This window comes from Lagopus muta, chromosome 7 (genome assembly GCF_023343835.1).
Source record: "Lagopus muta isolate bLagMut1 chromosome 7, bLagMut1 primary, whole genome shotgun sequence".
In the NCBI taxonomy this organism is placed as follows: Eukaryota; Metazoa; Chordata; class Aves; order Galliformes; family Phasianidae; genus Lagopus; species Lagopus muta.
Genome location: NC_064439.1, coordinates 5,695,744 through 5,722,193, shown reverse-complemented (window position 1 = coordinate 5,722,193; position 26,450 = coordinate 5,695,744). Strand labels below are relative to the sequence as shown.

General features: G+C 40.3%; 1 protein-coding gene across 2 annotated transcripts in view; it reads right to left on the bottom strand.

Moving 5' to 3' along the window:
- LOC125695836 (sodium channel protein type 5 subunit alpha-like) overlaps positions 1 to 26,450 on the bottom strand; it is a 204,531-nt gene that overhangs the window by 115,931 nt on the left and 62,150 nt on the right. For both annotated transcript variants that reach the window (XM_048950819.1, XM_048950818.1), the window contains exons 8-9: positions 12,676 to 12,739; positions 167 to 308 (exon numbers count right to left, since the gene is read on the bottom strand). In XM_048950819.1, the coding sequence (XP_048806776.1) occupies positions 167 to 308; positions 12,676 to 12,739 (206 nt within the window). The remainder of the gene's footprint in view (positions 1 to 166; positions 309 to 12,675; positions 12,740 to 26,450) is intronic.

The window sequence follows — 26,450 nt, the reverse complement described above, 5'->3', positions numbered from 1 at the left end:
AGTAAGGAAATTAATTGTAATGATTGATGGTCCTTGTCCAGAACACACCAGGAACAGTTTACTTAATAACTAGGAATTCTTTCTCGCCTTAAATTATTAGATATATAACTATAACAAAATGTTGTGTTTATTTTCTATTTAAAAAAGTAATAGAACACACTCATACCTGTTGGTAGAGGCGTTCCCAATAATCTTGAGTCATAAGACGGAACAGAGAGAGAAAGGCCCAGCCAAAAGTATCAAAGCTTGTGTAACCATGGTCAGGATTTTCCCCGGCCTTCAGACATATGTATCCCTCAGGGCAGGTGCTGCAAAACAGGAGAGACAATACATGAAATGTCACATAGTTGGCTTCAGTATGGAAAAATAGATTTCAAGGGACAATATTGAATGTTCTTGCTTAAATGCACAGATGCTCCAAGGTAAATTCTACTGAGTGAAAACACAACGATATATGCTAACTTCACAGTACCAAGGATCTTTGTAATCTTATTTTTCCTTTGAAAGGGCAAACTGGGAAATGATAATCACAGCTAGAGCTGAAATGGCGAATGATTACCTGCCACTCTGCTATTTGGAATAGACAGAAATGAGGCAGGACTTTGGTACTCAATGTAATTTCTCCTACCACTTAATCCTAATTAAAAATCATAAACTTGGTGTCTCCTGTTACAGTTCTGGGTAACACTGTGATGGTGAAACTCCTTTTCTGGTTTTGTTGTCTGACACTGGCTGCACATCGTCAGCATCTGCCATCTGAGCTCCTTCCTGATTGATTACCTGACCTCACACTCACCCCCTGCAAGGACTAAATCTTCAGCCTAAGAAACCCAACCTTTTGTTCCAACATTGGTTTAGTATGGGGTCATGACTTTTTTTTTTGTTGTTTTGACGAGGAAAATATTGCAGATCCACGTATTAAATGGCAAGCAGATACCATGACTTACAGTGGCTCTCATTAAACTTTAAGACTCTATAAGTAATTTTCTAGCCCCTGATGCCAGAACTGAATAAGAACGCTCTCTGCTTTAGGTCCAGCAGTGGTACTAAGTACCAAACTGCACCTCATCAAATTAAATAGCACAAGGTGGCAGAGATCCCAGATCACTGAGCCTCCCTTTCCAGCAGTATGGCAAGAAACATTTAGTCAGAAGACCCCACACACCCTCACACCAGAAGCGACTTCGCAAACTTCCTAATACTGCCACACAGCACAAGGCAAAGCAATAATGTAAATAATGAAAAGTCATTTTCAAATGACACATATAGACAAAATGATTCATTAGAAAGCAGGCTGTGCATCAACAGGAAGATCAAGGATAAATTTACATATATGTAAGTTTTATACTGATACAAGCCAAATCTCTGCAGTACATGGTAAGAATCCAGCACTGCATGTTGAGCTGAGGATACACTGCTAGAGGTTCTGAAGTTATACAAATCTGTGGTGTCAGCCACCGACATAACACATTCAAGAACATTTTAAGAAGCTTAATTTAATATCATTAGTCAAGCATAAATTTTCAAATAAGTCTGCTTTGAACACTGAAAAAGGAGTGTAGAGGCACTGCAAAATGTCTGCAAAGCCATATTTGCAGTGATCTTCAAAAAAGCAATGAACAGTTGATGCTTAGTAAATTAAGTGTAATACAAGTTAAAGTATGAAGTGATTCTGTCGTCTCAGGTAGAGCCAACTTAGTTTTTATCAGCTGAGAATTTAGACAATGCTAACTGTATCTCACAAAGAAAGAAGAAGGAAAATGCATCTCAATTTCTCTGCCTAGAAATGCTTCCTTCTAGAGTTTTCCTACTTCCTATTGTTCCCTGATCAGAGCCACATTTGAATAAAAATTCAATGAAGTAACATTTCTTAGAAAAGAAGAAAATGCAGAAATTTGGGCTTCCCCCCCTCCCCTAAAATATGCAAAGGCACGCTGAATTCCTCTTGTATAACCATGTCCTTTATTCAGGCAACATTTTCACTAAATCTCCTCCCTCCCAGAGGCAGCATCTGCTGTCACTTTGCCACAGAGACATGAGATTTCTGCCTCAGATCTGCTGCTGCAGACGGCCTACAGTGCCTGTGACATGCTGCTGACACCGTTCAAGAGCTCTGAGAAATAGATGCTCTGGGTTCCAGAGAAGAAAACCCTTTCTGCTTGCATGCACTAAAACATCATGCCCAGGCAGGACATGAAAATTCTTGTTAAGGCTCTTTCCCTTTGCAATGAAAATAAATTCATTGACACGCTCTGCTTGCCTGGAAACTGAGTTATTATTTACAGAGGTGGACAAACTTTCATGGAATCACAGAATTGTTTGAGTTGGAAGGGATCCTTAAAGGCCATCTGGTCCAACTCCCTGCAATGAACAAGGGCACCTACAGCTCCATCAGATGTCAGAGACCCATCCAGCCTGACCTTGAGTGTCTCTTTCCTTAGTCCTGCATGAAAAGCTGATATCAAGAAGATCCAGTGATCTGCTCTCACTGCTCTTATTTTAATATTACTACTAATAGCCGAAACATTGGAGTGCAGCTCAGAGAAACTCAATAGGTGATTTCTTTAATGGTGAACCTAAGCATAGGTTGGGCAGCAGGCTGGAAATTAATTTTAAGTGAGGATAATTTGGTCACATCTTAAGCAAAATAGAAATGTTGTCATTAATTTCCTGAGAGAATTTCTGGTTTATTTCCTCAGACTTTCCCATTTCTGATGAGAGACCTGTGCCTAAAAAGAAGGGAATACTGAGAGTATTACATGTTTATCCATGGCATGCAAAGCTCTCATCACCATGAGATCAGAGGTTGGAAAGCCACTGTCAGGTTTACTGCCAATGTTTCTGATTGGGAAAACTTCATTTTGAAGAAGAAGGCTATTTGTTGAAATTGCTTGAAAAACCTAAGAAATGGATATGCAATTCTTCTGACTATGAAAGTGAGCAACATCTCCTCAGACTAATTTTTATATAACGTTTTTATAACACTGTTACCGTCTTTCCATGTTTTGTTCTACTTTTATGTATCTCAAAAGTAATTTCCACGAAGCAATAGATTGCTAGAGCAAAAAGATGAGTGTGGTTTCATAGTGGGTGTACATAGTACTCTAATACAAGGGCTTCTCTGACAGTAATGCCTTCTATTTTATGATGATGGCCCACGACATCAGAGGTAGATACTGGTATTGTCAGTAGAAGTTGAACCTTCCCAACAGTATTCCTGGGTGGTGCATCTCAGCAGTGGCAACACTGACCACATTCCAGACAGTGAAGCACAGTTATCACACCAGGAAATTAAGAGCATCTCAATCAGCACAATGGATTATGACCAGGGAATGTATATCAAGCTGAATATTGGCCTCAATGAGTTGGAAACGATGATGGCAACATTGGAATATTGCAAAGTTTGCAGTAAGTGGGTCCCTTGAATGCTAACACAAGAACAGAAAGAACACCATAAGCAAGTTTGTTAGGACCTGATGAGTCAATATGAGGCTGAAGGTGATGGTTTGCTGGATAGCAATCGTTACTGGTGACATAATATGAGACAGAGTCAAAATGGCAGTTCATGGAGTGGCAACATGAATTTCCATTGAAGGTAAAGTTCAAGATGCAGCCCTTGGGGTAAAGCGATGTGCACTGTGTTTTGGGATGGAAAAGGGGAGATCCTACTGGCTTTCCTGGAACTTGACCATCAACTCTGACCATGATGATTGTTGACTAAGCCGAAGGCTCAAACTTCCAAAGTCAGGCCAGAGAAGAAGACAATCTTTCTCTGGCAACATGATAACACCAGGCCCCAGGCCAGTTTGAAGACCGTGGAGCATATTGCTAACCTTGGCTGAACTTGTCCTGCTACACTCACCATATAATCTGGTTTTGGTGCCATTTTGTGCATTTTGGTGCCATTTGGTGCATTTGCTTCTGGTTTCCATCAGTCCAGGCTAATGAAAGATGGACTGTATGAGCAACATTTTCCTAGCAACTATGTCATCATAGCAGCTGTGAAACAGTATCACCTCCATTGGTGCACATTTTTATGAGCATGACATGCAGTTCATCTGCTGAAAATACATAGTGAATGGCAGTGACTATGTTGAAAAATAGCATTTTGTAGCTCAGCATTTTTTTCTATCAAACAGCTTTATTGTGCTCTTTGTATCTGTTGTCATTTCTGTGGACATAAATAGGAGGCACTGCTTTCAGAGAAACCTATATAATATACACAGGTGTACGATGAGCTACCTTCAGCTCAGAAAACCTGAACTCTAGCTCAAAGAATGCTATTAACATTAGCTCACATCCCTCTTAACAGAGGCTAGATGCTCGAGACAAAAATCTCTTATATATCAGCTCCTTACACTTCCTCATCCTCTTTTGTAGCCTACAGAAGTGATAGCCTGTGGGTTGTGGGTGCTCTGAAAAACTCTGAGAGGGAAAGGAAATGCTGCTTCCCAGAAAAATACTCAACAGAACCTTAGGTGGAAGGCTTTCACATGAGAGTATTATTCTGCAACTGACACCATTTCCTCTGAGGATTTTTGTAAGGAGTCTCAAGATTTTGCTGAAGTGTCTTAGCTGTATAATAGTCGTCCCCTCCAGATTTTTTTTTTTTTCAAGCTCTTTAGCTTCTTTTACCTCAGGGAAGCATTACAGAGGATTGCACTCTCCTCTGATTCACAAGGATGGGCAGCAACAACAAAATACATAAATACAACATCCTGCACAGGAGCCTCCTAGGATACTGTTCAATTAATCACAGTAAAAATTAGTGTCATTGATTTGGAAAAGTTAAAAGCATCAGTCTACCTACCCATCCATCAGGCTGTAATCACCACTGTAAGCTGGCAGTAGCACAGGAAATTAAAGAATAAAAGAAACAGCTTTGTTTTAAATAACACAGATTGGGAATGCCAGATAGTTGTAGCTGAGGGGCATAATTACAAAATGTTCTGGCTCAAGAGTTTAATCTCAGCAAGCCAAGGAACCTGCTGATTCAGACTGCAGTGGCCAATAAGGTTGTGCAATAAAAGATTTGTAAAACAACCACGTGCTGGGTTGTAACATTCAGACCCTGCAGATACGGGGAGTGTTGTCCATGTGTTGCCAGGAGTTAGCAACAAACCACTGCTCAAGTCACGCACATCAGCAGCACAGTCAGGTCTGCCCCTTTATCTGGAGTAGGTTGCAAAAGCTCACTATGGTCTGCCACACTTAATTGCTTACAAAAGAAGCAACAGTGTGCCTTCCACAGACACGCATCAAAATGGAATAAATAAAGCCATAAAAATAAACAAATAAACAAGGAATGTATGATGTTAATGGCTCCTAAGTGGCCCTGCTTCAGTCACAACTTAAGCCTAAGAATGCAGAAAACAAGCTGAAAGGTTTACAGCTGATATCTTGGACACGTCTAATACCAGCAGAGTGCCTGGTCATCATGATGGGGTTTCAACCAAAGACAGTATTCACACTGTTCCAAGATGGGTTTTTTTAGACTTTATGTTACGACAGGGAAAGCAAACTATCATTTATTCTCAACCAAGCCAGTGGTCAGACACTGGATCTTCTGCCCAACCCATCAATCAAAATGGAGGGTAATAATTCATCACCAAAAACACAATGACAAATGACTGCTTTATGAAGATGGTAGCCCACAGTTGGTCTTCTCTCATGTGGTTGATGAGCTTATTAAAGCTTTGACTAAGAGGCAATAATACCTATCCTTAAGAATTGAGAGGATTTGGATTTAATTCCTACTACTGCTGTCTAACCAGCAATACGATCTTCCAGATTCACAACTGGTCCCTAGGAGTGGGGGACTGTTAATTTTGCCCTTAAGGCTGTATAATACATATAATTATTCCCTATGTTTCCTGCAGCATCCCTCAGGTGACATTCTTGCTTACTGCTATTTCTTATACTCAAGTATAATATATACATCCTAATTCTGACATCACTGTAACCAATAAAGAGTAAATGGAAAAGTCTACATGATCCACATCAGAATCTAGTTAAAGTCATGGAAAATGCACTGCACAACCAGAAGGTTTGTAATAAGTTCATTAATACTGCTTACTAAACTGAGGTGTAATTAGGCTATTAGCTTTGGCAGTCTAAACAATGCATTTCATTCTTCATAAAATATTCTCACCTTGGCAGCAGTGGAAGAAATCACATTTGGGAACTTTATCCTTTCTTCAGTGCAGCAAAATCTCCAGCCTTTTCAGCCAGCTATACCCAATCAGACTGAACTGGATGAGCATTACAAGGACACTGGTCCCAACAGGCACACACCAAAGCTCATTCATTGGGATGGATCCATTCATGCAGCAAACCAAACACACACTGCCAGACTGCACCCTACCTGACAAAGTTCCTTATGCAGAGGTCACCTACAGACAGCTATTTGTTGCCACCTTCCCCATTCTTGTCTCTGCCCAGGGGTACATACAGTGAAGGCACTGTGTGAGCATCATCTTCATCCCAACCCATTCATGGTTTGTGACTCTGAAATGCAAACCCTCTGTGGCAAGGGAGATTTTCTCACTGCATTTTTTCAGCAGCCAATAAAACACAGCCTGAACCTGGGACCTTAAGACAGCAAATAATTATAGTAATAACAATAATAATAACACAGGTTTACTTAAATTCAGGCAACTGTGAGCTGCAGCAGACCTCATTGCCAGCAACAGAAGAAAAGAACCAACTGGGTGCACTATTCTCTGCTGCAGTTCCTCAATTTCCAGCACAGCTGGGGTTGTGTTGCTGGGTACATTTGCTTGTACTGGGGGACTGAGAGCTATGGAAGATCAGGCTGTTGGACGTGTTATTCTGGCAGACATGTATGCTGTTCCAGGCTCCAATGCTGAGCATTGCAGCAAATGCTGCAGCACTGGTTTGTGCAAGACAAGGTAGAGCTGGGGGAAGTAAAGGAAGCATCAGATAGCAGCAGTGCTCCTTGGTATGGTGTGTATTTCTTCTCCACCCTTCAGGGTTGTGATAAGCCTCTGCAAGGGGCTTTAAATCACCCCATGGAGGATGCATAAAGGCAAAGGAATGTTATTACAGCTCAGAGAGATCAAAGCACTGCACCACTGTACATGCTGTAATGGGGATGCTGACAGCATGCTGGCGTGGAGAACCTACCATAACAGTATTGCAGTATTCATGCTGAATGTGAAAACAGGCATCTAATACAACTTTATGCGTTGGCATTAATTACCTTAGTAAAATGCCACAACACAAAAGGAAACAAAGTTTTATTCCAGTGACTCTTTAGAAACATTTAGGACTTGCCTAAAAACTTTGAGAATTACGCTACGTGGTGCTGCCTACATCCCTAACATGCAGTCAGCTCAGTGACAGCAAAACTTACCAAACCACGTAGAATTTTGCCCGACTCTGTACATTATTTTAATGCATCCTGTTAAGAAAAATCAAGGTCATAGAGAGGATAAAGGTAGCTAAAGTTTCTATAGCAACAGTTACTAGGATGCGGTTGCCAAAGGTGCTTTCTTGTTACATCCTGAAGTAGCTGTACTGGCTGCTTTTCCTTCCTGTTTACTACTCTTTTTGGTAATATCGGTACAGACATGATGCAAATGTGCTTTCTTTGTCAGCATGATCTCGCAGACTGTTCCTGCCCATGAGCTGAATATACAGGACATATCATGTGAAAGGGAACAACAACAACAACAAAAAAGCAGTCTGACCTTGAGGGGACACAATTGGCTTAAAACACGCACACTGTTCTGAAAAAAAAACCCAAAAACTAACAGCTGCATATTGTAGTTGCAAGTGGAAAAAAAAAAGAAGTGAAAAGAACAAAGATAAGTTTCTCTTTTTCTGCTTGCTGACTTTGCATACTGCATACTGCCCATTTCTCATTCTCCTAATAGACAAATCTCCTCACTGTTCCTATTGCTCGTCCAAACCTGTAGGTGACAGAACAGCAGTCTAAGCTGGAGAAATGTCTCTGTGAAATTACAACAGCACAAAAGTGGAACTGCTTTGGAGCTGAAATGTATGTTCCTTTTTCATGGACTGATAATCCCAAGCTGAGGCACCCCATAAGTCCTTGTCCTGTGGGGAAGCACAGGGCTCCGAGGTACTGAATATCTCATTAAAATGAATGGTTAATAGTCACTGAGAAGGAACATGCTGTAATTGCACGGGTGGCACAATGCAGGATGGTGCACCATGCCACATAAAGCTCCCTGCAGCTTATCCCTGGGAGATCTGGTCTGGTGATCACAGCAGGAGATGCCTAGCAGAGATGCAGTTGAGCATCAACTCAAGCAGAATGCCAACACTGGGGCTGAACATGCAATCAGGACTGCATTTCCTCAAGCCAGCAACACTCTCAAGAGTCTTCTTGGCCATTTTGCTCAGCATTGATCACGTGCCATCACCTGGAGCCAGGCACAAAGCATGCCAAATGGGTCCTTGAGCATACTCTAAAGCTATTTTGCCATTGGCATCATCTCATTAATGGATATGTGGCACATTTGACCTCACTTTTAAAAGATTAGTTTGGTGCCTCCTAAAGGTGTGGGATGCTTGCACCGGCCATGTGTGGTGTCTGTTGCTCCACTGAGGCAACTCAGTCACCTGCAGTCCTTGCAAATCAGAGTCCACTTACTGGTAACAGATTTCATGAAGGTTAGAGCAGCTTTCACATTCTGATCCTAGCAGAAATCTTCCAAGTGTTTGATCGCTGTACCAGATCTTTACTGGACCTCCTCAGGGCTTAGAACAAGGTTTCAAAGATAGACGAGATACTAGTCTGGGAATTAAACTGAAAGGCAGATTTATAGAGGAATTTGCAATCCCTTTGAAAATCAGAGTGGTAGAGCTTTCTCCATTTACTTTTACCAAATCAAATCAAAGAAGCTGAAATTGCAGAGAACTAACATGAATAAATCCCAGTGCACCCACATCTAAAAGAACAACGAAATCTGACCCAAAATACATCGAGAAACATAAATAATTCTGCAAGTACCCTACACTTTCTTTTTTATTATTATTATTAAAAGAGCCTTGCTGCCAGCACTGCTTCCTATGTCTGACCAATCTGTGACACACATCTCAGAACAGAGGATTTTTCCATTAACGCAGCGCTCTGAATGTGCTTGTTGTTAAACACCAAGTACGCGTCAGTAGTGTTCTCTTTGAGCCAAAGAACATCTTTGATCACAATCATTTCCTCTCGACTCCAGCCATTAATTCTTGTTTCCACTGGATCCTCCATTTCTCTTAAGTACACAGTATATTCTAGCAGTGCATCTTGAGAAAAAAAAAAGAAAAAGCAGCTGGATAAACAAAACAAAAACACCACAAATTTTCCACTTGATTCAATGAAGAAAAATCAATTTTCAGGCTTCCTGAATCAAGTTTCTGAGGCATCACATGGGAAATCCCTCACCCACAGACAGATTGTTCCTTGTCCCAACAAGAAACATGTCTTCTCCCCCACACTCCTACCATATCTCTGCAATGTCATTTTTAATGCAACTCCTCAAAGTTGCTTGAGTGTATGTAAAACAATAAACAAACGCTTTTTCTTCCATCTGCCAGGTAATGTACTGGAGACATGTTTGCTGCTGCTGAGTGACATCCATCTATTCAAATCCCTTCTGAACCAGAATCAATATTAGCTAGATCCATTACCTCCTGTTTTATTGGCAGTTTGGGTACTTGTTCAGAAAACAGTCCCTCCTAGTAATGTAATAAAGCCCCCACCTTTGAGATAATTAGGTTGTCTGTGATACAGCATCCACTGATGATCATTTCCCTGCTGATTTTGGCCTGCTGGTACAGCTCAGGTTGCAGTCGCCATCACTAAACACTCTTACATCAGACCATCTGAGTCTCACTGCCAAATAATTGCCAAATTTAGATTTTATTCTTTTTTTCACTATTCTACAATAACAGCAAGCAGCCAAACCTCAAAGTGTCATTAACATGCTTTTAAAAATGCACTAAAATGGTTTTGTCAATTACCGTGAGATTTAATATCCCAGCCACAACACAGATATCCCTCACTGTAACAACAAATCCCTCCAGGAGTGCACACATGATACCACCATTCCCAGCATTTCCTCTGGATCCTCAGCATAACCCAGAGGCTAATAATTTCAAGCTCTTTCAGAGCAGGGGCAGAAGCAAGCTCCAAAAATGCTATGAACATTCAAACACGGCCTTGCCAACTGTCCTTCCCCCATTAATTTCATTGCTAATAGATGGGAGGACTATGATCTGATGCATCCATTTACTCTTCACTTACCTCCCCTGATCTTTTGCTACTGAGCTCACTTCACTGCTCTTGGCTTTAACCACTGATGGATAAAGAGAAAGTCCTGCTTTGTTACCTTGTCAGCCTTTAAATAACAGTCTTGTTACCTAACAGATAAGAATACATGACTTCGCAAGTCCCCTGAGGCATTAGGATCATGCCTAATTATCCCTATGTCTTTAAATAATAGAAGTGGATGACTGATGGGAAATCTGTGTAAGGTATTGAAGGTGAGACAACATTTACTGTTCTGAACAGAAAAACAGTAGGAGTATATATTCCCACTATAAAGCATTTAAAATCAAACCATACCCAGTGGTACTAAATACTTCACGGAAAGAACAAGGGATGAAGAAAGCTGATGCACAAAGGGAGAGTGGGTTTCTCATTAACAGCACAAATACCAATTGCTTTGATATATTCAAAGAAAAAAGCACTAGGACTCTAAGGGTGACACTTTCCTCTTCTCATTACGCAGGAGCTAGAAGTTCTCCTCTGGCAGTTTCAGGCCATGTCTCTTGTGGTCACAGCGCCTCCATGGGAGCTGGCTCCAATCATGATTTTTTTGCTGACACAGTGCAATTTACTGACTCTCTAAAGTAGCTGATTTTGCTAATATACCTTTCTAGAATGCAAACCCCAAATCCATACAGCCTACTAATATAAAGCTATTCCACAGGTATTGGATCTGTGTTTAACTTCCCACCATTTGGACTATTCTAGAGCTGTAGGCCCCAACCTACTCCTCACAAACTACCTATAATCTAATCAAACCTTTCAAAACTATTCAAGAGCTTAGCAAGCTGTCACAGCCACAGATCAAGTCAACAGTGAGAATAATGTGTAATATTTCATGATGTGCAAAATGTTGCTGCTGTGCTGAATATTCCTTGCTCAGTGGTACTACCTATTGCCTAGGAAAGGCAGTCCTAAGCCAATCCACCAGTGCAGATAGACTGCCAAATTATGGGATTCCTGGGAACTATCCCAAAAGTCTTGAAGCCAACCTGAGCCTGGATACACGCAGTGTATTACAATCAAAAAAACGCTTAATTAATGAATGCTGACATGGTACCTTCCTTGGAACAAAGAGGAAAGCATGGCGCTCTGCCCAAGGAGTTTACAGCCTAAGTTATACTGCCAATGCAGATCAGACACACAAGAATGCAGAAGGAAGGCTGACACTTCATCTTAACCTTTGTTTTTCATAAATACAGGTGTAACAGTGGCAGCAGAAAGCAGTCTCTATTCAGGACCTCATGGCTTTTTTCACCCTCCTGACTACAAGCAAGTTTACATTACATCTTTCCACAGAATCACAGAATTGTAGGGGTTGGAAGGGACCTCCAGAGATCATCGAGTCCAACCCCACTGCCAAAGCAGGTTCCCTACTGTCTGTCTATACACGTATACCTCTTTTTACATCAAGTTCTTTATAATTTAAATCCTAATTTTTGTCAGTAGAACATTTAGTTCTACCAACTCAGAACATCCTCCTCCAAAAGTAGATCCTCTCTCCTATTCTCCTATTCTACCCTCACTTGATCATCCACCTCCTTGGTTCAAATATCAAATATCTATCATATTCAGATCAAAAGCTCATCCATCTCACCATGCTAAGGTCTCTATTCTTTGACCCACAACTCTGAACATCCTACAGTCTTTGCATGGCTTATAATTTCCTTTTCCATTCCTGTCAAGGTCACAAGAACCTTTCACATAAAATAACACACCCAAAGTGCTTAGACCCTGAGGATGGGACGCAAAAGGAAAAGTCAGCATTCACAGGTAGTAGGGGTATGGACAAAGTCCTTAGTGCAGAATAAATTAGTATACCATGGGAACTGATCTCCTTGCTGCACAGACTATAAGAAAATGAAACACATGCAGACTGTAAACATATCACATACGAGTGTAGATCACACATTAAAGCTGAGTACCTTCCCACCTCCAAAGCATTCTATTTTTGGAACTAGCGTTTTTGGATTTGTTTATCATCCTCTGCCAAAAGCTAGGAATTCATCATCACAAGATCCCTCTAGGTTTTCTTTTCCCATTCATTTCTCATTCATACCCTTTGAAACACTCCCCATTCAGCCAATGTTACTTAATTTTCACTTTTTTTTTTTTTAATGGAGGAGTTTAAATACATTGAAAAAGAACTAATGATTTTAGACCTAAATAAGTGACACACACAAACTTCTCCTCCCTGCAGTTCAGAAAATTGTATTACTATGCGCAATATTGTCATTATCCTCTCTCCTGTAACTACTGACACAAAGAACTTGAAATATCATGCTGGTGAAAAGTGGACAGAACTGAAAGAAATGTAACAACAACAACATAAAGAACAGAAGTGAAGATATTTTTAAATCACTTACCCAGCATCAGTGCTATTTCCACACAGTAACACATCTTCTGTACCATTCTTTATAAAGTAGTTTACTGCAAGAGAATTAAAGAAACAGCTTTTTAACTAGTACATTCTGGGAATGATAGCACTCCCAAATGTTATTCATCAACCAACGTATTCATTCAGGACTGTAAAAGAGATATGAAAGGCATGGCTTTATTTGTTTGGCTAATTTCAGCCAAAGGAAATATAAAAACAAAGACTTATTTTCAAAGCTTTTTAAACACTTGCTGTTTATATTCCAACGTGACCAGTGCAATAGGGTGGCAGTAGGGCTGTGGGCTTTGTTTGAAGGAAACATCATCTAGCCGTGTCCCTGGCTGCTGTAGGAAAATGTTATTGAAGTCAAGATAGCAGTGTCCAATGAAAGTAATCCATAAGTTTGTCCCTTTGGACTAGACACTGATGAGATAGTTATTAACTGAAACTCATGATAAGTTAAAAATGCAACCAAGTCAAGATCTAATAATACAAGCAAAACATCCCATTCCCCCAATCTGGTGAGTTCTACTCAACAGAGAAAATGCGCAGTATGAAGCAAAAGAAAAAGGAAAAATGCTTGTTGTTAAAGATCAAACAAACAAGGAAATATTCATAAAGACAAATATTTATCAACACAGTCATCTGTAGAGTCAATGGAGAGAGACAGAAACATCTCAAGGGAGACTCAGAGGAGCACACTAAATTTAAATGCTCAGGATCGTTCCCTGGTTGACTATCAATGAGGCTTAAGGAAATTAGCATCCCCAGGCTAACGAGAGCCTTTGTGTACATACTCTATCTCCTATCTCCAGCCAGCAAAGCAGTCTAAAATTCAGAGAAACAGAACAGGAAGCCACCTCCTCAAAAGGATAACCAGAAATAGGTTTTGAAGAGATGTTCTATGGAGCATCGCTTGAACCTGAATGGCAGCATTGAGGAAAGGATAAAAGCATTGATATAGAAACAGCATAAATGCAAAACAGAAGACAACAGTTGATGGAGGGCAGATGTATCAGTGTACTTTGTTTTAGCAGAGAATACAGATCCCCTGTTGACTTAAGACATGTTTTCAGCCCTACACAACAAGTGTTTATGAGTCGAGGATCTCTGCAGGTGTTAGTCTGGAGAGGTTCTCCATTCTAGGCTAACACCCTGTTGTGAAATGCTATAAAAATCAAGAGCGACAGCTTATCCAGGCAGGCTATGCAAAGAATGCCACTGAACAGATGTGCTGTGGCTTTCTCAGTAAGCTGCGAGCAGTGGAAAAGCCCTACCCTGCTGCATGCCAAGAAGGAATTACTGTCCATGAGCTTTATGGTTTGTGAGGGCATGTGATGGTGTTCAGAAGTCATCACTGCATACACCCTGCTCAGACTGCATGCTTTTCTGCTTTGCTGTATGTTTGGCATTTCTACAGAAATATCTTGACTATCAGCAACACCACTGAGTTCAGCATGGCAAAGGATCTGTGAAAAACCACCAGAAAAGCGGGAAGGATGTGGAGACTTACATATTGTTTCACTCTGCACTTCTGCTGCTGAAACAATTCTGTTTTTCCCAGGACAGATGGTATCTTATTTGGGACACATGCAGTTGGTGACACAAACACTCTGTGAGTCAGGGGAAACATGGCACAACCACAGAATGAGAGACAAACAACCACAGAAGTTCTGCACCTTGCTAATAAGTGGTGTTGCTACATGGGGTATCCCAAACTTTGCAAGCATGCAGAGCTCTCTGGGAATTGCAACATTTCATATTGCGAACACTAAGACCAGGAGGACACTATACTTGGAAAACTGAAGCAACATGTTGGGCATTAGGAAAAATTTCTTCTCAGAAAGAGTGGTGATGTGCTGGCAGAGGCTGCCCAGGGAGGTGGTGTAGTCACCATCCCTGGAGGTGTTCAAGAAAAATGGAGATGTAGCAGTGAGGAATGTGGTCAGTGGGTATGGGGGGATGGTTGGGGTTGGACTGGGTGATCTTAGTGGTCTCTTCCAACTTTAATGATTCTATGAACACTTCCTGCTCATCTGAACCAGAAGATGCAAACAGCGCCAGAGCACAGAATAAGAAGTAAAAATGTGTGAGCAAACAAGGCATTTAAAATCTCAAGAAGATACAAAATCCTGTTGTCTGTTGTTGACAAACATTTACACTCCTAAAATCAGCAGTGCAGCGAGTGCTACGCAAAGCATGCTGAGGAATTGGTATGCAGACACTGCTGGGAGAGGGATCTTCGCCACAGGATCTGCAACTGCGCAGTGGAGCACCACCTCTGTGTGCCAAACTTCAGCCTGAAGAAGAGCTGAATTACTGATTCCCCACTGATAAATGAAGGGGGGATTAGAGCATTATGCCTGAGGAGACAAATTGCTGTATTATCAAAAATGCACACAACAATCAATTTGTCATTCAAAGCAAGTTGGTTTGGATTTCGACCAAACATGCCAGGCAATCAGAGCTCTTTAAGGAGGAAGCAGTCATTGCTCTTGCTCTTAAGAACAAACCACTTTGGTATCATATTAGCCCACGGCCTAAGCTTTCCATCACTTAACTCTAACATGAACAAAGGATACAAAACTTTTTCATTTGCAGTAGGAGCTTATCTATGAAATGTAGACTGTCCCAACTGATAAACACTTTATGAGAATAAGACTTTGTCACTGTCTTGGAAGATTCTCATTGATTTTCGTTACAGTTTGTCAGCTTTTTCACTGAAAAACTTCTACATGTCAATAGAAACAAAATATGAAAACAAAACTGACTGTACTGTATATTTTTTTTAATGTCTTAAGTAAAATCAAGCCAAAACAAGTCATATTTTCACACATGCTTACATGTAAATAATCTAGACCCAACATGCTTTTTTTTTTTCCTCCAAAATAAAGTGTATTTTATCTTTTTCCTCCCAGCTTCACTAAAAACTTAGCGTTAGAGTTATGGAGTATGTGAAGTCTTTTTGGAACTTTCCAACAGGAATTTTCAGAGTAAAATAACTACCTGATCTACTCAATTATCAAAATAATAAAGTCAGATGATCAGAAAACACTCCCTGAGTATTTGTTTCTGCTTGGCCACACATTATTTATTCGACTGTTGCCAGGTAAACATCTATTTTTAAATAACACAAAACATTTTCTGTCAGCATTTGGAAGTTAGAAATTCAACAGAAACATGTTTCCTAACAACCAGATGCTGTCTTCTCTAAAACATATGTACATTTGTATCCACTCTAAGCCTCATAAAAACATACTAAGATGCCATATCCCCCTGCACCTGATGCAGCATTACTCCTGCTAGGTTGGTTTCTCTGCCAATAGATAGGTGCAATACAAACCCTTGCACTGGTGTCATCTTTCCTGGATTGTATTTTAGAAGTGCTGAGCTCAATAAATCAAAGCTACAAAAGCGAGTGCTCTGAAGCAGCTTATTACCTTCTGAGTTTCGACTGCATACAAAGGAAAGTGAGACACAGGTCATCGCTTCAGCCAAAGTGGCTCAAGCACCATGAATCTGGCACAGGCAGATCCCTGTGCTATGTACTGGGGAAAGGAAGCTCATAACCTCACTGCAATGAGCGGTTGTGCCAGTTAGAGGGGAGTAGGAGTTTACCTCCATACTAGGGATCGTCTCTCTTGGCATTGACATCATCTAACATTAATGTACTTGTTGCACCAAAAAGTAAACATTAGTCTATTTTCACTCAGAGGGAGGTGATGCACTGGAACAGGTTGCCCAAGGAGGCTGTGGATGCCCCATCCCTGCAGGCATTCAAGGCCAAGCTGGATGTGGCTCTGGGCAGCCTGGTCTGCTGGTTGGTGACCCTGCACATAGCAGGGGTTTGAAAGTAGATGAGCATCGTGGTCCTTTTCAACCCTGGCCATTCTATGACTATGATTCCATTCCCTGTTTTGAGGAAAGGATCGATAACAGTTACACTGATAACAAACAGTGCACAGCACAGTTACATTATTATTATGGACTACTAACAGTTGTCTTCAGATGTGACATTAGGCCCAGAGAGCAGAGCACTCTGACTGTGGAGTGGGGAAGGTCTGCTCTTCCCCATCACGAACAAAGGGACCTAATAATAAATGCAGCCAAAGCAACAATGTCTGTGAATCCAGCCCTGTGAATCCAGCTATGAATCTGCTACACTTGTATCTACCTAGAGCATTATAATTTCTTCAGCATCCTCAAAGCTACTGGCTTTCCAAGGATGCCAAGAAGCTTGGTCGGAGTCCTAACAATACACATCAGTGCTTCCTTAAAGCTTAAACTCACAACAGAATTTGTAAATTGATTGTAAATAGTGAGTAAACAGACAAAATCCTCTAGGTTTCCTGTGTGTTCTTCCCAAAGTTCTCATACATCTCATCTTTTCTACTATTTTATTCTACACTTCACATTTCTACATTGGACCCTTCCACACCTGGAAGTTCTAAATATTCACACTGCCTCCCATTGTCAGAAAAAAAGAAAAGAAAAAAAAAAAAGGCAAATTTTCTGTCAACTTCCTCAACAAGATAAGAAGTTAATTAATTCTAATTAAAATTATGCTCCATACCTATATCGCACCACTGAGCAGAAAGCTGCAGGGTAGAAATCTCTCCTCATTTCCGTGTAAAAGGATGAAGAAAGTTTCCAGTTGAGAAAAATTAGGAAGTTCAGCTTAGAAAACATGGTTCCCAAATCCACATTGTGTTCCTTACCTAGCAACCCAGCCGAAACGATATCTTGATTTGTCTTATCTCTAAGTCATCACAATTTAAATATATATATATATAATGGTATTTGAATGCTGCTCTTTACGTGAGTGTAATTATATATATATATATTATCACACTTGCGTAAAGAGCAGCGTTCAAATATCATTAGTCACTGCCCAGAGTGGAGTCCTCTGGCTGACTTTCTAACAAAAACGTTAGAGAGGTGTCTGTTATCTTGGACTATTTATTGCAGCCATACGGGTGCACGTTGGTTGGAGATTTTCCCTCCATGCTACAGCAAGCACGGAGCACTGACAGCCAACAAATAACCAGATCCAAATTTAAAATGCAACTCAGAAAGCCCCATCACCTTGCAGTTGTGATGTGTGACACAGAAACAAAATAGACAACACCCCTTCCTCACCCTTTCGCCCACCGGCACAAACACGCTGTACCTCCTGGTAATATGTAATAATTAAAATGAATCCTTGCTGCACTTGCTGTGTGCACACTGTGTCACTCACAGTGAAATCTCTAATAAATGAAATTGAGTTTGAAGATGAAAAACATGCCTCTCAAAAAAGCGATGGAACAGGCTGTATTAAGGGTATTATTAGGGAAGAATGCTTGGGAATAAATGGCACTGCCAGTTAGTTCTTCCCTGCTAAAAGGGGTTGCAAATAATTATAATAATGAAGTACTCTCTTGTTGCTCACCCCACGACAGGGGATCTGGTTCTCTTCCCCTCTTCCCTGGCATTTACTGTTGTCAGTGCCTCTGTTGGGTTTCAGAATCATGGAACAGGTTGGAAGAAACCCTAAAGATCATCCTTTTACAACCTCCTGAAGCTTTCATAGAATCATAGAATGGCCAGGGTTGAAAAGGACCACAATGCTCATCTACTTTCAACCCCCTGCTGTGTGCAGGGTCGCCAACCAGCAGACCAGGCTGCCCAGAGCCACATCCAGCCTGGCCCTGAATGCCTTCAAGGATGAAGCATCCACAGCCTCCTTGGGCAACCTGTTCCAGTACATCACCTCCCTCTGAGTGAAAAACTTCCTCCCCTTTGCACGCTCTCAGCTGCTGTCCTCTCCCTTCTTGCCTCCCACACTTCCCAAACTCTTCCCTTGCCCACTTGATTCTTGCCCAGCTCACTCCTGCCACCTCATCCCATTGCTGCCTTGGAGGACATTTTCAAAACTTCAACTGAAAAAGGAACAGGAGAGGTTAATTGTGAGGATATTAGGGGAACAGAGTCTAAGAGATGCCCCACCAGGTTTGCCACACTGTGGGGATCACACCAACCCCTTGACATTTTGAGCCAAGTGACATAGGAGACAACAACAAGCAATAAACATGGGGTGCTGGCTTTCAACAATGTTCAGATCCCCTCCTTCCATGCCCATGTCTGGTCAGTCACGCAGACCCATATGCCTGGAGCTGAAGGCTGTGTAGTGCGTAACTAAAAGCATATTTAGTGCCACTTGTTTAGACAAGCACTTCACATGAATAGGCAGCAAAATGCTGAAGTGCGGGCTATGGAAGTTTTGTAGAGGGCTGTTTTGTTGCGTTTTATAGATATATATATATGTATTTCGCACAAAGGAATTGAAATCAAAAGCTGCTACAAGGGTTGAATGCATTTGTGATTACAGACAGATGCAAAAAAAAAAATAATAATAATAGAAGAAAACACTCCTGCTTGCACTGCGATAAAGAAAACAGATGAATTGGATCAAAAACTGACTGGGAAACAAAAGTTTGAGATGAAAAATCAGCGTGTCTCTGAAGGCTAACAGAGGGCTATGTCTGCACTGCCTTAGTATAAGTACAAAGGAAAGAGAGGGTGAGCAGAGAGGTGAGAAAATCTACTGACGGCACAGTATTTTCCAGGTAAGTCAAGTCCAAGGCCAGGACTGAATGAGGAACACTACAGAGGCCAATACCACTAAGAAAATATGTGGAAAAAGGCAAAGGCAGATACTGTGCTCTCAGAATGCAAAGTAAAGCAAAGGAAAAAACCTCACCCACCCATAACCTTGCTAAGTTTTAAGTTCTCTGCATCAATTCAGGTAAGAAATACATGCTTCTATGTAATAATAAGCTGTGAACAAAGACAAATGTAATACTGAGATGCAGGAGGAAAGGGATGCAATGGATGCATGTAGGAAAAAAGTTGCCAATATAATAAACCAGTGGCTTGTGTTATCCAGAAACCAGAGCATAGCATTGCTTTCTACAGATAAACTGCTGAAATGGGCAGGGGAGTATTGACAAGTGGGTAATGAGAATGACCAGGAGAATTCAATTAAAAAAAAAAACCTGAGATATTTCATCTCAGGAAAGGGGTGACAAACAGTCAAAAATAGCATGCATTCTGGAAAATGAGAACTTGGTGTGCTCCTAGATACAGGGTGTGAGATTTTTTGCCCTAAAACTATTGGAGGAGAGCAAAACCAAAGACAAAGGAAATATATTTTCAACTGCATTTCCTATTTCAACTGCAGAAGTTTCTGCTGCAGGCTGTCCCTTTAACCACAGTGTTCAAAGAGAGACCTGTTACATATGTAGATAAGGATATCCAGAGCTATAATAGTTAATGTTTACAAAAATTTATAAAACAATGTCTGTACTTTGGGCTGCAGCAATTCATTTTGGAACACGTGGGGCTGCTCTGAGCCACAGACAGATGTTGCCTAAGGTAAACCAAACTGAGTGAGCCTGGCAACTCCTATATTTCATCCCCACCTCACGTGGATGAATTCAGCATTAATGGAAAGTATTAGGAGAAAATATTCCTTAATACTTAAAGCCAGGACAGTAAGGGAAAGCCATGGTGCGAGCTGCTGCTGATGGTTTGCTCAGAGTTAAAAGTCAGAGCTACCTCCTGCCTTTGCAAGGCTTGTTATTGCTGCGCCCACAGCAAGCAGAAGTCCATGGAGTTGCTCCAAGGGGCACAGAAATGGTCCTTTCAAATGCTCCTTTGAACAGTACTGTGTGAGTCAAGTGGTATATACTTTGGTAGCTTATGAGCAATTTGAGGGTGCAGGAAAATTCTCAGACTGCTGGGTTTCATCTTTTGCAGCAGGTCTTTCCTCTAGCAGATCTCTCTATAAGTAATAATAATGCATCAATGAGAGCAAAAGAAATCTATCTGGAAGATAAATCCTTCTGTTCTACAAATTGTTCCAAAGCTCTTTCACCACAAGGTTAAAAAATAATGTTGGATTGTTGGGAAGAGGCTGTATTGGATACACCAGCACAACTCCCGTGTTTCTCTGAACCTCAAACTTCTTCTGGGTATTTCTTTTTCTGTGTAGCTTAAAACATGGAAGTGCACAGGTACAATACTCGTGTTAATAACACATCACTGCATTAACGTTTGAGCATTTACGAAGCAATTTATCTGAAGATCCACAGCACCTGAACAAAGCCACAATATTTACCGTTAACGGTGGAGTAATGCGAGCAGATTCCATGCTGACAAGCACCGTGTGAAAGCTGAGAGAGATTCTTTGTCTTAATCATTGGTTCCCACACAATCATACATAACAAAACACCTCTTCCAGTCTCAACCTGATTTATTGCTTCCCTCTTTTCTCCCACCTCCATAATTACTCATCCAACACTCACTGTCTTCTATTACCACCTCAGACAACACCTAAAACACTTCAGCTCTCCCCAAACCCGATGCATCTATTATGTGACTTGGACATCATTATTTTCTATACTCTTTTCATGCAGTTTCAGAATATCTCTTCGTACAGCTCAATTTCTGTTATTCTCAAAGCAAAAATGAAGCGACTCTCCAGGCAGAGCCAAGAATTAGACACAGAAGTTAGAGAAAATATATGTGTAGACATACATCTACATACGCACATCTGTATTTTTTATATACTCACATATGTATACCTAAACATCCTTACCCATTTATTTTAATAGCCCATTTTATCTAGGACATCAAAGAGGAGGATGTGGAAAGACTTTTGAAGTATTATGTATTGACTGCTGGGATGGAATTGCCCTGATTTAGCAGCTCTGAGCAGTCAGACTGGCTCTGATTGGATTCACACCTCATGCAAGAGCCTCAAGCCTGAGACCCCTTCAGATGGGTAGCACATCACCATTCAGCAAATTGCTCTCCAAACAGAGGCTATCTATGTAGAGTTCCCACATTTCTCAACCTTAGGCATCTAACATGGCTAGTTTAGTTGGACCTCCTCCATAGAATGTCTATTATGAGTTAGAAATAGAAAATGGAACAGGCTCCTCCAAAGGCTCCCTCAGAAACTTCTCCAAATCATTCTTATTACTTGATTAGATGCATTTGGAATTCACAAAGACACAAACTAAACATATGTATACATCTTCCTAAATAAAGAACTCAAAGTAAATATGATGCCTAATTGTAGGTGAAAATATAGACACTGGGTTAAACTGTATATATATATATATATATTTTCTCAGTTCTCCAGTATGACTGGAGAAAAAGAGGAAAAGCACTGTCATGAAATGAGTGCCAGAAAGTACTCTGCAATAAAAAAATAGCACCCTTGAAAAGTCTATTTTTAAGCTGCAAAAATGGCGGGTGACTCCTCCTGCCAAGAGGTTAATAAATCTTTAACAGTACTATTATTGTTATTGTTGTTATTCCTACATTATGCACAACAGTGTTTTATTTTACTTTATAAGATACCAATTCAGAGAGAAAACATACATAGCACATTCAGAGCCTCTCAGTTAAGGTATTCAGTTTAAACGAAAAGAAAATGCTGGGTTTTGAGACTAGCACTTTAAGAATGTTTTAATAATATTTTTACTACATTTTTAGGGTTTTTTTTCTTAAGTATTTTATTTGTGTTCAGCATTCAATCTGAGCCCTGGTCTACAAAAGCGCACACGATTTAAACTCAGATTCCTACTCACTATTTACTGATGAGTCAATAATCCATTTTAGTAATGGAGCACATAAATTACATTAAAAATTCTATAATCATCAGCCAGGAGACTCAACTACATTCAGCCCTTTGGTACATCTTTTACTCTCTCTAAACCAGTGACATGTCTGACTTCATATACCTTCCAGTCCACTCTGACTCATGCATTCATAGAGCTTCACTTCATGAAATACACCTTTAATTTTAACACCACAACCCAAGGCTTTTAAGCATGCTATTTTCAGTTAATTTCCTAGAGATCTTTACAAGCATTGGAACTAACCTCGTAGTTCTGCAGTCAGCTGGCATTTCTGAACCATTAGCCCTCCTAAAGGTAACTGGCAGCTCAATAATTTTGATATCGATATACTGATCACATAATTTTCCCATTGCCATGGATGTAAACTACCCTATTATATACCTTTTTCCCTTTGTTTTTTTTTTTATTATATAGGCTGCATCTACAACTTCAGATTATCAGGTTTATTATTACTAATGTCTAAAAATAATCCTCTTTGGGTCTCTGTAGTCCTTTAGCAAATCTAGAACTGCAGATATGAAAAATAAAATCACTTACTAGTAGCCAGTATTTTCCCAGATGAATTAGTTATATCTCTATTTTAATTCTGAGCAAACCGTAGCATTGGCATTTGACATCAAGATATCCTTAGCCTAAATCTGTGTTCAACTGTCAAGTATCCCATACTCCATTCATATAAAGAATAATGCTATGGAAGAAACTGGGAGATTCGATGAACTCCTTTTGCCATAATCTTCCTCTTTCCCTCTCCCAGCTCTGCAAAACTAAGCATCACTGATTGGAAGAAGCAAAACTAGACTCAAATAACTTCTTTTAAGTTAGGTCAAAATAAGAAAGGTCAAAAGAAGCCCTTTTTTCAGAGGTGGAAGCATAATTTTGAAGACTTAGAGTCACTTTAATTAGTAAAAGGAATGGGAAAGTCCTCCTCTTCATCATGAAATGTGCCCACTGAAAGGCAAACTTTTGACTTGCATCTTTGCTGTGAGTAGATAGTAAGAAGATAAAGCAGTTGTCTCACCCTGCCATGACCGCCGTTCCTAAACTGAGAAACCATCGGCACGTGATCAGGTGAAGTTTCTCTCACTGAGTTAAGCTTTCAGTGGCCAGCATCAAAAAAGTCCTCTTCTTGATAGAGGAAACAAAAATATTCAATGTCGTTTTTGTATTCTAGAACTTAGTAATTGGGGAACCTGAATGAAATAAATCTCTGTGAATTCTCCCATTGAATCCCCAGTCACAAGGCTTCTGTCTCTTGTTTTTCTAAGGTGCCTGGCATTTCCTTCACTTGCAATAGCCATTGAAATCTGGCATTTCAGAGGTGTTATTATGAACCTCTGATAGTACTCAGATTTCTCCTTTCTGGTGGTTTGTTGTTTTTGTTATTATTATTATTATTATTATTATTCCTTCTCCAAAATGAGTGACTCAGCTGCACTAGGTTTCAATTCTCCAATGGTTTATTCTCTAATTGTCTATGTTCTCTTTGAATGAACTTAGCTATCTCAGTTTGACCAATTTTCTTCTCTAGTTCATCCTCAGAATAAACAGTGACACTACTCTGTATCTTAATATATTCAGCTTTTTATTTAATTTGGTCTGCCTACACTTTAATTTAACTGTATATATTGCTTAATTCCCTGAAGTGCTTGAAATTTGGACTGTTATTAAATTGTGGTCAGTACTACTCTGTTAAACAGTCACTTCATTTCACCATAATGCTTACGCAAAATGGAATATAAAGCACTATTCCATCTAGTTACAAAATGAGCCAGTCCTTCCATTTCTGAATTGCTTCAGCATAATAGTCAACATTTAATGAAAATCCTACTTAATATTGTTCTTCCTAGGCTAATTGCTGAGCCACTTTCTTCAGCTTTTCAAAAAATACTTCATTATTCTTATTTTGAGGTCAGTACATTTTCCCTATAGAACTACTTTTATTCTATTTCTTCAGTGGCCTTCTGTACTGACTCTATATTTCAACTATTCAAACACTTCTTGTCCATCTGTTCTAACTGACAGTCAATTGCCATAATGCACTCCATTTTTATTTTCCAATATTATGAAAACATGAAAACACTAATTGACTACTATTGCTTACTATTAATACTACATGGTCAAAGCTTAATTTGCTTTCATCTACCATCTCACCAAGTTGATAATCCTTGAAATAGGTAAATCCACTTTCGTGATAACACTCATAGCTTCATGACCATAGCTGGATTTACTAAATGACCATCCCTCACCTTCCCCATACCAGCACCACACAAATAAACTTGTCTAAGGCACGCTGGAGCAGCTGTAGAATCCCTCCCATTTAAAGCTGTGCTGCAGCAGGCCTTGAGAGTAATGTATTTTTTTTTTAGAGACAACCAGTGTTGCATACACCCTTCTTCCACTCTCAGAGAACCGGATTATCTTCAGAGCTCCATTACACAGAATCATCACAGAATATCCCAAGTTGGAAGGGACCCATAAGGATCATCAAGTCGAACTCCTGGCTCTATGCAGGACCACTCAAAAATCAGACCAAATATCTGAGTGTAGGAGCTGGGAAGTACCATAATACACCAGAGCTGGAAGATGGAGAGCATCGCTGGAAAGAGATGTCAGCAACTTCATTATCAGCCAGCACAGCTCTACAGTGGTTTAGTACTCTTTTAATAGTGATTTAGTATTTTCCCCTTTGAGCTGGCAAGAGGTTCTGGTTTAGAGACACTGAGGCAACACACAACCTTACAGTCAAGGTCAGTTCTGAAGATGGCCCTCATTCAGCCAGAGTTCTGTGAATGCCCTTCCTTAATGCTCAGTCAACCACATTATGCATTAACAATACAAATACAAAGCTTTTTATCTTTGAATTAAAGCTTTTAAACACCACTTCTCCCAAGGCTGCTCAGACTCCAGAGAAAGGAACAGAGCAAAAAGCTCAGAAATCCCTAGAATGGAGTGATGGGACTGCCACTGGCTCAGTTCCTGGACCTGGGTGAAGAAACATAACCTGGGTGAAGAGGCATACAATGCTGAGAAGCAAGTCTGGGTTGGTGGCAACCTTGTTCTAGTCCAAGAGAGCTCTGGATCACCCCAAACAACTGCCCTAAGCCTGACTCAGGGGTATACAGTGCCAGCAGCTGGGGTAGAGAGATGAGGACTGTTGGGTCCCTACATTCAGAGCAGAGGTACCCTATGACTCTATGTTACTTCCCACCAATCAAATTTTCAGTTAATGAGCATACTATGTGGTTGATTCTTCCCAAAATAAATAAAATACCAAAAGTCACTGATCACCAGCTCCCAGCAAGGCACACTGGTCTGGTTGCTTCCTTCTCTTGAGAGTATCATTTAATGTTATCAGATGGTAGCAAATGTCCACTGCAGTCACTGGAAATAGTCTTGTGTTTATGAGGGTTTTACAGCAAGCCCAGCTAATTGCTGGGTTCCCTGTTTACATTCTGAAGTTTATTTACATGAAATGTGTTTCTGGTTTTTTTTTTTTGTTCTTTTTTTTTTTTAATGTTAATAAATGAGTTCAGTGGACCTATTTCATTGTAACTCAAAGTCTAGACTGTATAGTATTAAAAATTGCTTTGGCCTAGAAAACAAGTCTTTTGATAATAAACATCAGAGCACCAGATACTGTAGGATGGTCCAACCCAGATAATAAGTTAAGATCCTAATACAGGAGATTTCCTTAAAAAAATGCTCCTGGGATTTTTCAGTGTAATAAATGTTCAGCTTTGCTGTTAGATTTTTAAGATTTTTAATTCAAAGTTTCAAGTTTTGCCATAAGATGCTTCAGCTATAAATGACCTTAGAGGAACAGCATGCAGAAGAGACCTACAGAGCTGAAATTTCAGCTGAAAGCTGAGATACCCTAAAGCTGTGAAAACCATTGGTGAGGTGACAAGGTGCTCAGTCTGCATTAGGAAAGCACTAGGAAAAGTTTCAGCATGAACTGTGAAAACACTACCCAATCTTTCCAAACCACATCAGCGTAGTGAAGATGGAGTAGTCACATCTGTTGCACAAATCAATACTGACCAGTGTGATAATAGATAAACAAATAAACAAG